At 33.6% G+C, this 14,183-nt stretch overlaps 1 protein-coding gene across 1 annotated transcript in view; it reads right to left on the reverse strand.

The window, feature by feature from the left end:
- Window positions 1-14,183, reverse strand: part of LOC120351486 (sodium-coupled monocarboxylate transporter 1-like) — a gene marked incomplete at its 3' end in the record, with an annotated part of 99,116 nt that overhangs the window by 33,293 nt on the left and 51,640 nt on the right. The window contains 1 exon segment of the mRNA XM_039429049.1: window positions 6,833-7,038. Within this exon segment, the coding sequence (XP_039284983.1) occupies window positions 6,833-7,038 (206 nt within the window).

A 14,183-nucleotide genomic window follows, 5' to 3' on the forward strand; every position in this document is an offset into this window, starting at 1 on the left:
TTACAATATATACTGGCTTATACACTTATATAAAATAGCTTACAATACAGCAAAATTATAGATGAATTTACATAATATAGACTAAGAAAATAATTATTGAACTGTATATGATACGAAAAAAGCAATTTGTAATAATTATTAAAGATAATATTGTTATGCATCTACATAAATTGGCGGAGCTTTGGACATATCAATGTCCATTCTTCGGAAAGAATATTCAAAATATCCTTCCCACTAACTCTCTACCAAAAGAGAGAGAGTTACTCTACAAAAAAGAGAGAGAGAGTGAGAGAGAGTGTGAGAGGGGGGAGTGAGAGAGTGAGAGGACAGAAAGAAAGAGAGTGAGTGAGAGAAGGACAGTGAGGAAGGGAGTGAGTGGGAGAGAGAGCGCGAGAAGGACAGAGTGAAAGAGAGAGTGATTGAGAAAATGAGTAGTCGGAGTTTCGAAGATTCTGTACTTTTACTTGAAATATTGAAGTTGAAGACGTTCATGACCCTGTAACTGTTGCCGTCTACCGGCAGAATTGTGAAATATTCTCAACCAATCAGGAGAGAACAAACTGAGATTGGAAGCGATTGGGCGAGAGCCAGATTTGATTCTCGCTTTTGATTGGTTCCGTGTACAAGCTGTTTCCCATTTCTCTCAATGAACTTTCATCTATTATTGGCCGATTTTTTCCAAAATCACTAATCTTCTTCATTTTTTTAAATACTTCTTTGATACTCTCATCCTCCTAAATTTCTCCTCATTTCACTCATGTACTCTGAAAACTTTTATTCTTACTCATGTCAGAGAAAACTTGTACGTTTGATTTGTCTTATACTCAATGTTTTATTCTACACTTATGTGTAATGGATCATTGTTATATGAATATTGTGTTATAGAAGCAATTTTTGGAAGAAATATTTTTTCGCTTCCACGTTTTTTAAAAATAAATTATTGAAATCGAATATTCTCTTACTAATTCAATGTATTTTCAATATTACATTTTCTGATAACTAGGCTCTGATATTTGAACTACGCCACTTTTAAAAACTACTTAAATTGTCTGCTACAAAACCAGATCAACTACTTAAATATTCTATTCTAACTGAAAATAAGAGAAACCTCAAAAAACTTACGAGTTCTTTGATATCCTCCCCTATCAAACAGGTTCTTTAAATCCTGACACAAGTCGACCTGAGTTCCTATGTTGTATAATATCATTCCTCTCACATTGAAGACTCTGATGACGTGAGCAAATGAGATGATAATAACGTGACAGAGAAAAGAAACTACGGCAGATTCAAGTCATAAGATGATAATGAAATTCAAATCTCATAATGTATCAAAGCAATCATTGTATGAACCTTGAAAATAATTGTCATCTTGTCTACAGTTTTTCAGCATCTGTTGATTTTTTCAAAGAAAATAGTTCTATGATAACATCAATTTGCACTTATTGTGGAAGTAATCTAAGTAACGTTTTTACTGGTATAGGCTAATAATTATTGTAAGTTTGATGTCTTTAAGAATTTCTTATGCTTATGAGTATTTAAAGTCGTATATTATACTCTAACTTATACTCCAGTAATATATCATTTCATAATTATCTAACATTTTAGACTGTACAATCTAACCCATCGGATTGTTTGTCATTAATTTCTAATAGTAATTTCTTACTATTTATATTCTAGGAAGTTAAACTAACAGAAAGTCTTGAAGAATAAATTTTCCACAACTCTACGTAATGAGAGCGGGATGATTCACTGTGCTACACTTACCGGTAACCTGGTATCTGATTTTCTTATAGATCACCTATTTTGTTTAAACGGAATATTGAATATCATAATATTATTCTCATTATTGTAGAAACAGGAAGCCTATATATTATGAACTAGACAAAACCCGTGCTTCGCAAGAATGTTTTTTATAACTTGACAAACTGAAAACTTGACGTGATGAAATCTTGAAGAATTGAAAATAGGCCTATAACCATCCTCGGTCAATTAAGAATCTATATGCAAAATTTCAAGTTAATCAGTCCAGTAGTTCTGACGCAGTAGCGCCATTCCACCAAACTGCTAGGTGAGGAGGGGGCAAAAACCAAGAGGGTAAGAGGGGGGGGAAGGAATTCGCCCAAAGGATAGAGGGTCCTGGGTTTCCCCATAAATGTTACATTCGAAGATATTATAATATGCTTCATTTTCTCCAGTTTTATACAAATGTGGTTGAATTATCAATACAAGCATATAGGCCTACATATTATTAGTTAATCATGAAGTATTTATTAGAAATATAGGCCTACAGAGAGGCCCTAAAGTAGGAATACACTGAAACAGATTTCTTAAAAATCATGGAAAAAGATAAATTTTTCTTTTACAATGACAATTTCAACAATTTTATTGGGGATCATATTCTAATTGGAAAATAACTTTTATACAGAAAGCTAAAGAAACATTAAGCTGTTCCCATAATTCTCACCAACTCTGTACTTACATTATTGATTGTCTGAGCCCTTTCTTTCAGGGGTGCCCATAGCATGTTTTGATGTCGCAAGTTGCGACATGAGGCTGAATTTTGGGGGGGATTTTTGGAAAAAAAACTAGGGAAAATGGGAGGGATTTTTCAATATACAGTTTATAAGTACCTAAATGGATACCAAATTTTGAGAGTTTTGGGGGGGAATTTTGCGACATGGACCATTGGGGGGATGGGCACCCCTGCTTTCTTTTGCTTTCACTGTTACATCTTGCAACTTGTTAATTCTCACGTTGAAATTTATGCAATAACTCACTTATTGTGCCCTCATCAATAATTGTACCCATTCTATATTTAAGCTTCAACTATACCACAGAGAAAAATATATTCTTTATTACTCCGTACCCGTAGCCATACTTTCAAGGCAATTTTGCTACATTGTTGATACTGTACAAGGAATTATACTACTGCTGTTTAAAAAAAGTATTAAATCAGTATGATTCGTGTAGATAGACCCGCATTTTCGTTATTCGTCTGATCCTTGGGGGGGTCTAGGCCCTCCCCTTGCCACCCCTAAATTGTGCCCCTGTTCAGACGTGATGATGCGTCAAACATGATTTTCCTATCCCGTACGTGTATAAGCCAGTTCTTTCCTTTATTATAGTATAGATTATAACGTGAATGTCATATTGGGACATGAATGCATTACATCATAATAGAAGTTGCATCTTGTGAATGGAGAAGTCATTTTTGGGATAGTTTTGCTATAGCTAGAGTGTAGAACTTTTGTCAAAATCTAGGTAACATATTAGATTGAGAAGTAACTGTGTACACTATGTCATCACAAAAATTAATGTTGAATCAATATTATTTTCACACACATGAATGGATTTCAAACAATTTTCATGAAAAGTTCATCTCAATTTTACGGTGATATTCAACAGATTCTGAAGTTTGGAATCCATTCTTCAAGGCAGCCTGTTTATAATTCCGGTCACATACATCCTATTGAGCATCTTGAAAGACAACCTTTCTTTCAGCCTTGTTTTCACCAATAATTTTCGAGGTAAGGTATTTTCTAGAGTCCCAATCATGTTTCTAATACTCAGATATAGATGTAGAAAGTAAAAAATACTATCGGAAACGGTGTGTTAAGTAGATAATAATTGCTTTAACTGTGGGTTCAACTGTCATTAAAACCACTCGTACATCCTGGTCTCTGGTGGTAATGCAACACGTTATCACGTGACTATAATTCCGCTCACACTACAACTTCGACTCAAGCTACAGGTTTAGATTGGATCTATTTTTATCGACAATTTACTTTCCCGGGTTTGATTTGTTTCAAAGTCTAAAAGCACAGCTTTTTCCAATATATGTCATGATATCAAATCTTCACTTCTCAAGCTGAAATGATGATTTTTTTCAATAAATTTCATAATATCAAATCTTTAATTTCCTTTTCCACAATCAATTCAGAATTCAAATCATCACCATCTGATTGATTGATTGATGGAATTTAATTTAGCTAATATTTTTTTTCGGTTATCGGTAACTCAAATTTTTTGTTGAAAATATTTCAAAAAGTATTTTAAAGCTCTAAAAATAAGAAGAGTTGAAAAAGTAAGTGCTATCACATTGTTGACTCGTTAAGATTTTTATTAGTAGTTGACACATCGATCAAGTTTAACTCTAGTTTGAAATTGAAATTTGTTTAACGCAGTGGAGGTTTGTACCTAACTATGATTATACATCAATTACTTGAAAAATAGTCATTATATCAAATCTTCAATTTATTCTCCACAATCAATTCAGAGTTTTAATCGAATCATCACCATCTGATTCATTTAATGATGGAATTGAATTTGGTTAATAGTGTTTTTACTTTCCTTGCCCTATTACCATAGGTAAGGAAAGCTTTCCGAAAAAAATTAAGGTACCTCAATTTCTAAATTTCTATACGTTTCAGGGTCCTCTGAGTCCAAAAAAGTGTGCCTGTGTGTGTGTGTGTGTGTGTGTGTGTGTGTGTGTGTGTGTGTGTGTGGTGTGTGTGTGTGTGTGTGTGTGGTGTGTGTATGAGTGCATGTGCGTCTGTGTACACGATATCTCATCTCCCAATTAACGGAATGACTTGAAATTTGGAACTTACGGTCCTTACAATATAAGGATCCGAGACGAACAATTTCGATCAAATGCAATTCAAGATGGCGGCTAAAATGGAGAAAATGTTGTCAAAAACAGGGTTTTTCGCTATTTTCTCGAAAAGGCTCCAACGATTTTTATCTAAAATAGTCATTGATGATCTCTATCAACTGCCACAAGTCTCACATCCGTAAAAAATTCATGAGCTGCGCCCCATCCATGCAAAGTTTGATTTTAGATTCCCGATTATCAAGCGTCATGTACCATTTAAACAAAAATTTTCAAGTGGAAAAGATTGAACATGAAAATCTCTACAATTAATGTTCAGTAACATTTTCACCTAAAACTGAAAATAAGCTCGAAATTCGAGAAAATGTGATTATCCAATTGCAAACTGTTGGCAACTGTTGATTCTATTAAATGATTCACTATGAAAAGATGGCAGACCTCGTATGTCTCCAGTGTTATTGTCCTGTCACCAGCTGGCTCAGATCTTTGTTTATAAGTAGACTTGAGATGCGCGTGAATACTAGCGTCAGGTGATCAATTTTCATAACGGCAAGGAAAGTTGTGTGAGTGCGCCACACCAGATTTTATTGTTGAGAATATTTCAAAAAGTATTTCAAAGCTCTAAAAACAAGAAGAGTTGAAAAAGTAAGTGTTATCACTTCAGAAGTATTTTCCATTCAAAGTTCAAATTAATTGTGGAAAGGAATTGATTCACAACAAAGTGTTGACTCGTTCAGTTTCTCTTTTAGATTTTTATTAATAGTTGACACATCGATCAAGTTTAACTTTAGTTTGAAATTGAAATCTGTTTTACTTAGTGAAGGTTTGGACCGGATTATGATTGAACATCAATAACTTGAAAAATAGTTATGATATTGCATGATCTTCTCTTAATGTCCTATTCAATTCAATGAATTGTGTATGGGATTCTAAATTTATTTCAAGGACAAAAGAGCGTGTCAATTTCGTTTTTCAACAATTTCAATCTGTATAAAGAATCCTATGTTCAATATTTTTGAAGCTAATTGATCAACTGGCTCAAAAGTTATTGTAGAAGATACAAATCAATAGACGGACAACTTTGGCCTTGAGTCAAAAGTAAGAGTTCGCTAACGCTCGTTTTAACAAACAAGATGGATTAAATCCAGTTATGACACAGGTACAAGAATAAAGAACTATTAGAGAGTAACGTGTGACGCATTTCCTCTCCAGGGAAATTGTGTTGAGAAAAACAAGGGATGAGGTAAACATAAAGTGCTCACAATGATTCCTTTCCATCACGAGATTGAATTTGGGTGGCCTTGGATTAAAAAGAAAGTTAACACTTTTGTCTTCCTCAATGAAGTATTATTGAAAGAGAAACAAGGAATGCCTTGGATAATAAATTATTGCTTTCTGGGTGGAAGGAAATAATTGTATTCTGGAATGTAACTTCCGTTACGGTATGTAGTGTGTTACATCAATTTGGTGTATCATCAACACCGTTGAGATATGGAATGCAGTACAATGTATGTAATGGAAGTACATTAGAAGCACGATAAGTGCAAAAGATTATCAAAAGATTAGCGAAAGCGAGTTAAGAAAAAGTTGTGAATTATGTTGTACTTTAATCAGCTGAAATCATGTTTCAGCGTATAAAGGACAGTCTGTGCGATAGCTCCCAAATAGCATATATAAGCTCATTTGAATCAATGGGAGAATTATAGAAATTGCATGCAATTTTATACTGACTGAATTATAAATCACAACAAATTTATTTCAAGGACGAAGGAGCGAGCCAATTCTGTTCGTTGTCCAATGAACTTGATCTGAATATAGAATCGAAGTATGTATGTTCAATATTTGAAGCTAATTGATCAACTCGTCCAAACGTTTTTGAAGCACATACAAACCGGACATTAGCCGGACAACTTTGGCCTTGAGTCAAAAGTAAGAGCTCGCTAAAGTTCGTTCAACAAACTAGACTTCAAATCGAATCAAATCAAATCATTTTTTATTTCGTTAAAAAAATACATTCAGTAAAATAAAGATATAAACTTCTATACAGTTAGCTCTTGCAGAAACAAAAATACTACTTGCTAAATTATTCTTAAATAAGACTTGATATGGATTTAATCCAGTTTAAACTGATATTTGGTAAAAACTGGCACTCAGCGAACGGCACTTCTACTTTATATACCTTCAACTTAAAATAAGTTAACGTGTTTTGAAATAGCTTACCGAGAAAAACTCGAACTCCCAAAAATCCCCTGGCGACGGAAAGCATCATGGCGATCACTGACACTGAACTGCTGGCCGCAAACACAAAATCTGCTTTAGTCCTTTCCTTGGGGCCCGATAGACGGCCGTACACCGCCACACTGGTCGAAGCACATATCAACAGCACAAACACCACATAGTCTATAGCCAGGCTGCTTTCATCCATTCTGTGAACAAAAAGAAATCCAATTATTAATAATTCAATTAATTAACATTTGAAGAAATGCAATTTCTCATTAATTCTCCATCTGTACAAAATTGAGTTAGATTATAGGGATTTGATAGATCATGATGAACTACTGCTGAATAATAATTTGTGTTTTTGTGGCTATAAATTTTGTAAATTTAGGAGAAATTTTGTGAACTACTGCTGGATAATAAGTTGTGTTTTTGTGGCTCTAAATTTTGTAAATTTAGGTGAAATTTTTCAATTGATAGTGAATTGAGTGTAATATTTGTTTTCTATCCAGTTTCTCAACCATAAAAATTCAAAATTCCCAGTTTCTGGTGTTTCTGAGTGAAAAAGGACTGAATTTCAGGAAAGTGAAATCATAACCTCATTTTGAACTCATAAAATATCATTATGTAAATTTGGGAGAGAAATAGTACAAGGAGTATCCTCAGTTTTTCTCTCCTATTCAGTGCTTTCTTATGAAAATGAAAATAATCAATGAAATAAATGTGTTACTGCACTAGGTAGTAATATTTCAATGTTTTTGCTGAATTATGAGTTTGTTGATTTCATTCATTCTACAAAGAAGAAAAATTTGATAAGATTGATAGGTTTGAAAATTAAAATGAACTACTATTAGATATTCCAATGCTGTTGCTGTCATAAGGTTGTTGCTTTCATCCATTCAGGAAACGATAGGGATTGTATTAGATTGTTGGGGTTGAGTGGTTAAAAATGAACAGGCAGACTTAGATATTCCAATGTTGGAGTTGGAATTAAGTAAGGACATTAAAGTCATGAAGAAGACATAAATTTCTGGAATAAATTGAACATGATCTGGTAAGTAGAATAACTAGAATTTTTCTTAATGAAATTGTTTCATGTTGAACAGAACTTTTCATAACGGAAAAATTGTTTCATGAAGGTGCCCGCTGACTTGGGTGTCGAACATGCGCATTTCACTTTCCATCAGCTGATGCTATTCATATTATATCTGTATTCGTACAGAGCCAGTAAGATACAGATATAAAGCATTGCATCAGCTGATGAAATTAATGTGAAATCTGTGTTCGTGCCGCTTAAGTCTTCGCTCATACACATCGATTTTGTTCGTACGATATTTTGCCGTCCTTATGAATTCTATCAGATTAAACGGAGCTTAACAAACATCATCTGTTTGAAATCATCTGTCTAATCTAATAGAATTTATAAGGACGGAAAAATATCGCACGAACAAAAATCGATGTGTTTGTGTTTGTAGCTAGCCTTAAGTCCCGCACACACACACATCGATTCTTGTTCGTGCGATATTTTTCCGTCCTTATAAATTCTATTAGATTAGACAGATGATTTCAAACAGATGATGTTTGTCGAGTCCCGTTTAATCTGCTAAAATTCATAAGGACGGCAAAATATCGTACGAACAAAAATCAATGTATGTGTGCTGGATTTTACTCAGATTGAGGGTATGATTACATTGAATGCGTAGGTATATAATAAATGCAAGTGCACGTCAGATCATGCATGAGCCGAAAAACAAAATCTGGAATGTGCCATTCAAACACGTTGCGACTTGCATGCAGCTGCTCACACTTGACGTAAACAGCAAGTGCACGCGTTCAGTGTGAGTATGTTCTTTCCAATTTTGCTTCTCAACTCCACGCTTGTTCAGCACAGGTATTGGACCAAGCGTGCACATACAACATATACGCATCCTATGCGATCATTCACGAATGAACAGAACTATTTCATAATGAATTGATTCATGATTGTTTAGGTGTTAAATTTAACAATATCGGGGACCGAGCTTCGCTCTGGAGTATAAAAGCATAAAAAATTATTACGAAAGAAGAATTATAATAAATGCATAGTTCATACAAAAATGCTCTATCTAATCACAGTAAATTGAGATCAATTTCCAGAGGAATGCAAAATTTCCCTCACAAAGGTCCTTTTGCACAAAAGCCGGTTAAATTTTAATCCTGATAATTTCACGTGAACCAAATCAGAGAGGACAATTTCAAAAAGATGGTTCTACTGGAATTAATCAGGATTAAAAATAACCCGGCATTTTTGCAACGGGCACTTAGTACCTGATTGAATGAATACAAAAGTTCAACAGCTGAGTCATAATTTTGACACAGTCCAACACACAGGACTCGCTCACTCACTTCCATCACCAACAGACGACGAAATAATTATTATCATCTGTTTTTTCCAAGATGAATAATAATTATCCTTTTAATGTCCTTCAGCGAGTTTTCTCAGGGATGAGACCTAGTGCAATCGAATCAAGCCGTTTTCGAAATCCGGTAATACAAACTTCTAAACATATAAACAGAAATTGCTCGTCCAATAGTATAGCATGTAGAAGTTCATAATTAATAGTCTCGGATTAGAATGGATTATGATCACATGAACAGCTTGGCAGAGTGAATCACAAGACCTACATCTATTAAGATTCACTTTTATTCATTGATCATTGAATACAATAGTTGACTGAAAATGTTGGCACTTTCTTAGTAACAGACCTTTTCCTCAACCACAAATGAATCTCCAGATCAAGTATGATTATATATTCAATCAGATTCAAGAAGAAAAAGATTGCTACCTATGATAACATAGATGATGAATCCACAGATTATTGTATTATTTGTGGATATACTATTATTCATAGAACACGTTATCTATTCTATCGATGCTAAAGGCTAATGAGAGTGATCCTGGAAGATTTTTTCTGTTATTCAATGGACGTTTTCACACTTACCGACTGTCGGACTACATTTTTATCGTCACAACACCAGAATGTCCACCGATTGGTTGAGAATCAGCTGTTGGTGAGAATTAGCCAATCAGATTATATTCTGGGTGTCGTGACTGTAGATAAAATGTCAGCCAGCAATCAGTAATGGAACTATAATGTGCTTATGAATTTCAAAAATTTCCTACCCAACAACGTCATCACAATTAAAGTCTTAATCACAAGGCATAACACGTCGTGAACGTATACTGTATTGTGTCCATAATACTTTGAAATAATCATTTTTTCATATAAACACATAGTTCAAATGGATTATCACGAAAAGAATGTTTAATTTAAAGAATTATAAAAACATAATACAGAATTATGCTCACGACATCATATTTTATCATTATTATGACGTTGAATATGAGATTTTGAAATCTATTGACGATGAATTTGAAGCTTCATCAATCCCCAAACTCCAAAATTGACGAGACTTGGCAATGGATGACGTTTGTGTTGACGAAGTTTGTGCTAATGTTACATTGATCGTTACAACCAAGTTGCACTGTATTCTGTAAGCTTCTCAAATCTATAAATTTAATAATTAATAATATATAATTTTATAATTTGAATCTATTAAATCTATAAATAGATTAATTGAAAATTAGGGGAGCCCAGCATAGGGTGGGTTTGGACACAGACCTTGAAATTCTTGGAGGGGCTCAAAATTGAATTCTTGTTATGCTGAATTTATTTTTTCTGAATTTAGGGGTGATGCGTCCAGGGTTGTCCATTGGATTGGGGGGGGAACGAACCCCTGTAAAAATTGTTTCTAAATTCCTTCCAACATACTTTGGAGGATATGAATTGATGTCTGACCAAATAATAGACAAATTTGTAACCCTATATAAATTTGAAATAGGTTACCTTATTTTTTCTCTCCCTATCATTTTGTTGATATACTTATTGTATGAATAAATGAATTTGAAAGGATGCTTGGAAAATGGTCGAGTACACATCCAAATCATAGTTTCACTAAACGTACAATAAGTCAACTGATATTAATAAAGTGAAGTCGAATTAATTTAGGCTACCAAAATTAATATTGACAAAATTCAGTCAAAATAGGAATGCATGAACCAAATTGGTAATAAATCATTGTTACCATCAATCCTATTATATTAAGCGAGCAGTTTCTGTATTTGTATATCTGGTTATTCATATTTATTCATATCTGGATATTTATGTTCAACGTATCTCAAAAACGGCTCTAACGATTTTCATGAAATTTGGAACGTAATGGGTTTATGATATAAAAATTAGATTGCACTAGGTCTCATCCTTGGGAAAACTCGCTGAACGACATTTAAAGGATAATTCATTCTTGGCTGAAACAGCTGTGGATAGTAAAAAAGTGAGTGAGCGAGTGAGTATGTGAAACATCAAAGTATCGCATCCCCGAAATTAATTAGAAGACATATAGCCATCTGTGAAATATAAACACGATCATTTTAGAGAATTGTGATCTGTTTATCAATAAATAAAAATAACGAGCGAAGCTCGGTGCCCCGATATTACAAATTATAGAAGGATCAATATTATGGTATAGAAAAATTATAAATTATTTTCCCATGTAAAACATTTTTTCCTATCTGCTCATCATCATTATATTCCTATTTCCTGGACTCTATGGTGTTTCACCCAACAATGACGTAACAAAAGTTCCCAGAAAAAATATCAAATTCAAACGGCACATCTGAACCTCACGTGTTGTCTTTGTTGTATGATGCCTGGTTCAATTTGCAATTAGCTTTCATTTCTTGACGTTCGCAAGGTGCTTTGTCTGTTTGTTTTTCAAGTAATCACCGCGATATTACCCGTAATTCTGTCAGGAATTGAACCTATGAATGAACCAGCAAAGCAATCCGTGCTACAAGAATAGCTCAATGATTTTTCTCGCGAATATAGTAGCGTATTTTGACCTGTCAATCATTTCTTGGTGTAACGGCCTACATCACACTGCGTACACTTTACACGCAGGCTACTTTACACTGCATACTTTACAAAAAAGCTTTTAATGAATTCTCGGGGTGTCACTCATTGACTGTAATCTTCAACCTGCTTGTCAGATTCTCAGTTTTCGATTCAAAGAAAAACAATTTGAGGACGGTTGACGTAGGATGTTTTGTCATCAAAGAGGACGCCTTTTCTTTGCAAATTCTTAAAAATGAGGCTAGATGACAATATCTTCGAGGTTCATATCCCAGGAGACTCCAAAATGAAATCTATTCCAATTGATAGAGAAATTGGTACTGAAATTTTTGGAGCATAATTTGAATTACTTGATGTTTTCTTCAAATAATATAATTGAACTAGAGTGTTGAATCAAAGAGATGAATTACTTTTCCAATATTTCTTTATATAAGATAACTTTTGTAATAATAGCTTTTGTAATTTTTTTCTATAATTACCTACCGGTAAACCAAAACTATAATATTAAGCACTACTATACTATATTCATGTATAATATCTATTTTGATTCCATTGCATTTTTTCTACTTGATTTGTTAATTTATGAGAAATGAATTGAATTGATTTCATGCTAAGTAATATCACATTTCATACCATAAAATACTCGAAACAGTTGAATAAATATAATAAATGGTATTCAAGAGTATGTGCACACGGCTTACCCTTCAGATTCCTTTTACATGTGAAATCATAGTTGGCAAGCTTTTATGTTTTTCTCTTTTTTTCTTCACAGCGCACCACATTATTCAGTAAATTGTTTAATATTGTGTTTTTTTTGGATTGTAACTGTCTTATCGAAGTGGTCTAGTGGATAAGTCTATAGTGCTTACGTAGAAGCCCAGAAAGTCCCGAGTTCAAACCCGGATCCCATGTTATCTAGATGGGCACGTTAAACTATCATTACCGGCTGATATTATAACAGTCAGAATATGAAGTGATACAGTCTACAGATAATACCTATAAGTTAATGAAGTGAATAACTGAACATGAAAATGTAAAATATATAGTGACCTACAACAAATTTTAAAACATAACATTCAATTTATGATAGTAGTAATAAGTGATTCGCGTTAGAAAAATAATGAATCTTCAATATCATATCTAAAAATAGTTTTTCCTCATTATAATTCAAAGCACGTGCTCGTACTTGAAAAATCTGATTGCTTGAACTACAAATACCTCTTTCTGTGTAGATCTTTTTAATTTGAATCCTTATCAATTACTGTAGGCCCAACTGAATAGGCCAGAGTATTTTCTATTTTTATTTTCTACACCAACAGGCCTAGTTTGAATGCTTGGAGTTTTCAATTTTAATTGAGTCAACACTATGAAGAGGTATAGTTGAAACCACTCCCATAACGAAAAAATGCTGCTTTCGAGTGGCTGTTTCGGTGATTTGAGGAAAGGAAGAAATCATTTGAAAAATACGATTAATATATTTAACCAACTACTTGACTTTTTTAGTTCGTGACTATGTTCACTATTTTGACTGGAAGACGAGATTGATGCATGTGTTCAGGGAAGTCATTATGGAGCAAGGTGTGGTTCTTATCTATTTAATTTAATTTAATTCTGTTCCAATATTGAAAAGGCACCTTACGATATAAGTGTAAGCTCTACAAAAATATTTTTATACTATATTATATGCATATGCATATTATGCATTCATAGGCCAATCTCAATAATAAATTTACACTTAACATGTTAAATACTAATAGACTTGAGTATGTTCTGGAGCCACAGACAAGCCTCTTCTCCAGCAGCATTAACTTCAGTCAGTTCTCCTTGATATGAGTATTGTGGACACTCAGATATCAGGTGGTTAATTGATTGAATTTGGCCACATTGGCACAGAGGGTCAGAGGATATTATACTATGATTCAGTTAGAGTATCCATAATATCAATGTATGCTATATAAATTTCATACATATTAGGATAGAGTCGGAAATAAGAGGAAGCGAAAATCTTGAAACAATTTTGTCACCTGGTCATATGGGACATATAATATATGAATCATATATTTATCTCATATTGATCAGGATTTTAGAGTTTTTAAATTGAAAGTTCAATGAACAGTATTTTGTCTTTCGACTATTGTCATCGACAGAAAGATTGTTTATTTTATTTGTTGTCAATATTATCGTTAGTTTCTCTATGTTTTTAATAACAAACTTGCGCTTGTGCGATAGATAGAAATATGCACTTGAGATGGCTTTCATGTTTGGCGTTGACTGAGTTTATATTAATACCCAAAATTTATCTTTTGGGGCAAGAGTTCGTTCGTTAGGACTGTGAGTAAAGTCCGGTTGATCCAGTTAAAAAGGCGAGACTTGTTCCGTTTTAGAATACAGTTAATCTGTCA

This window comes from Nilaparvata lugens, chromosome 1 (assembly GCF_014356525.2).
Source record: "Nilaparvata lugens isolate BPH chromosome 1, ASM1435652v1, whole genome shotgun sequence".
In the NCBI taxonomy this organism is placed as follows: Eukaryota; Metazoa; Arthropoda; class Insecta; order Hemiptera; family Delphacidae; genus Nilaparvata; species Nilaparvata lugens.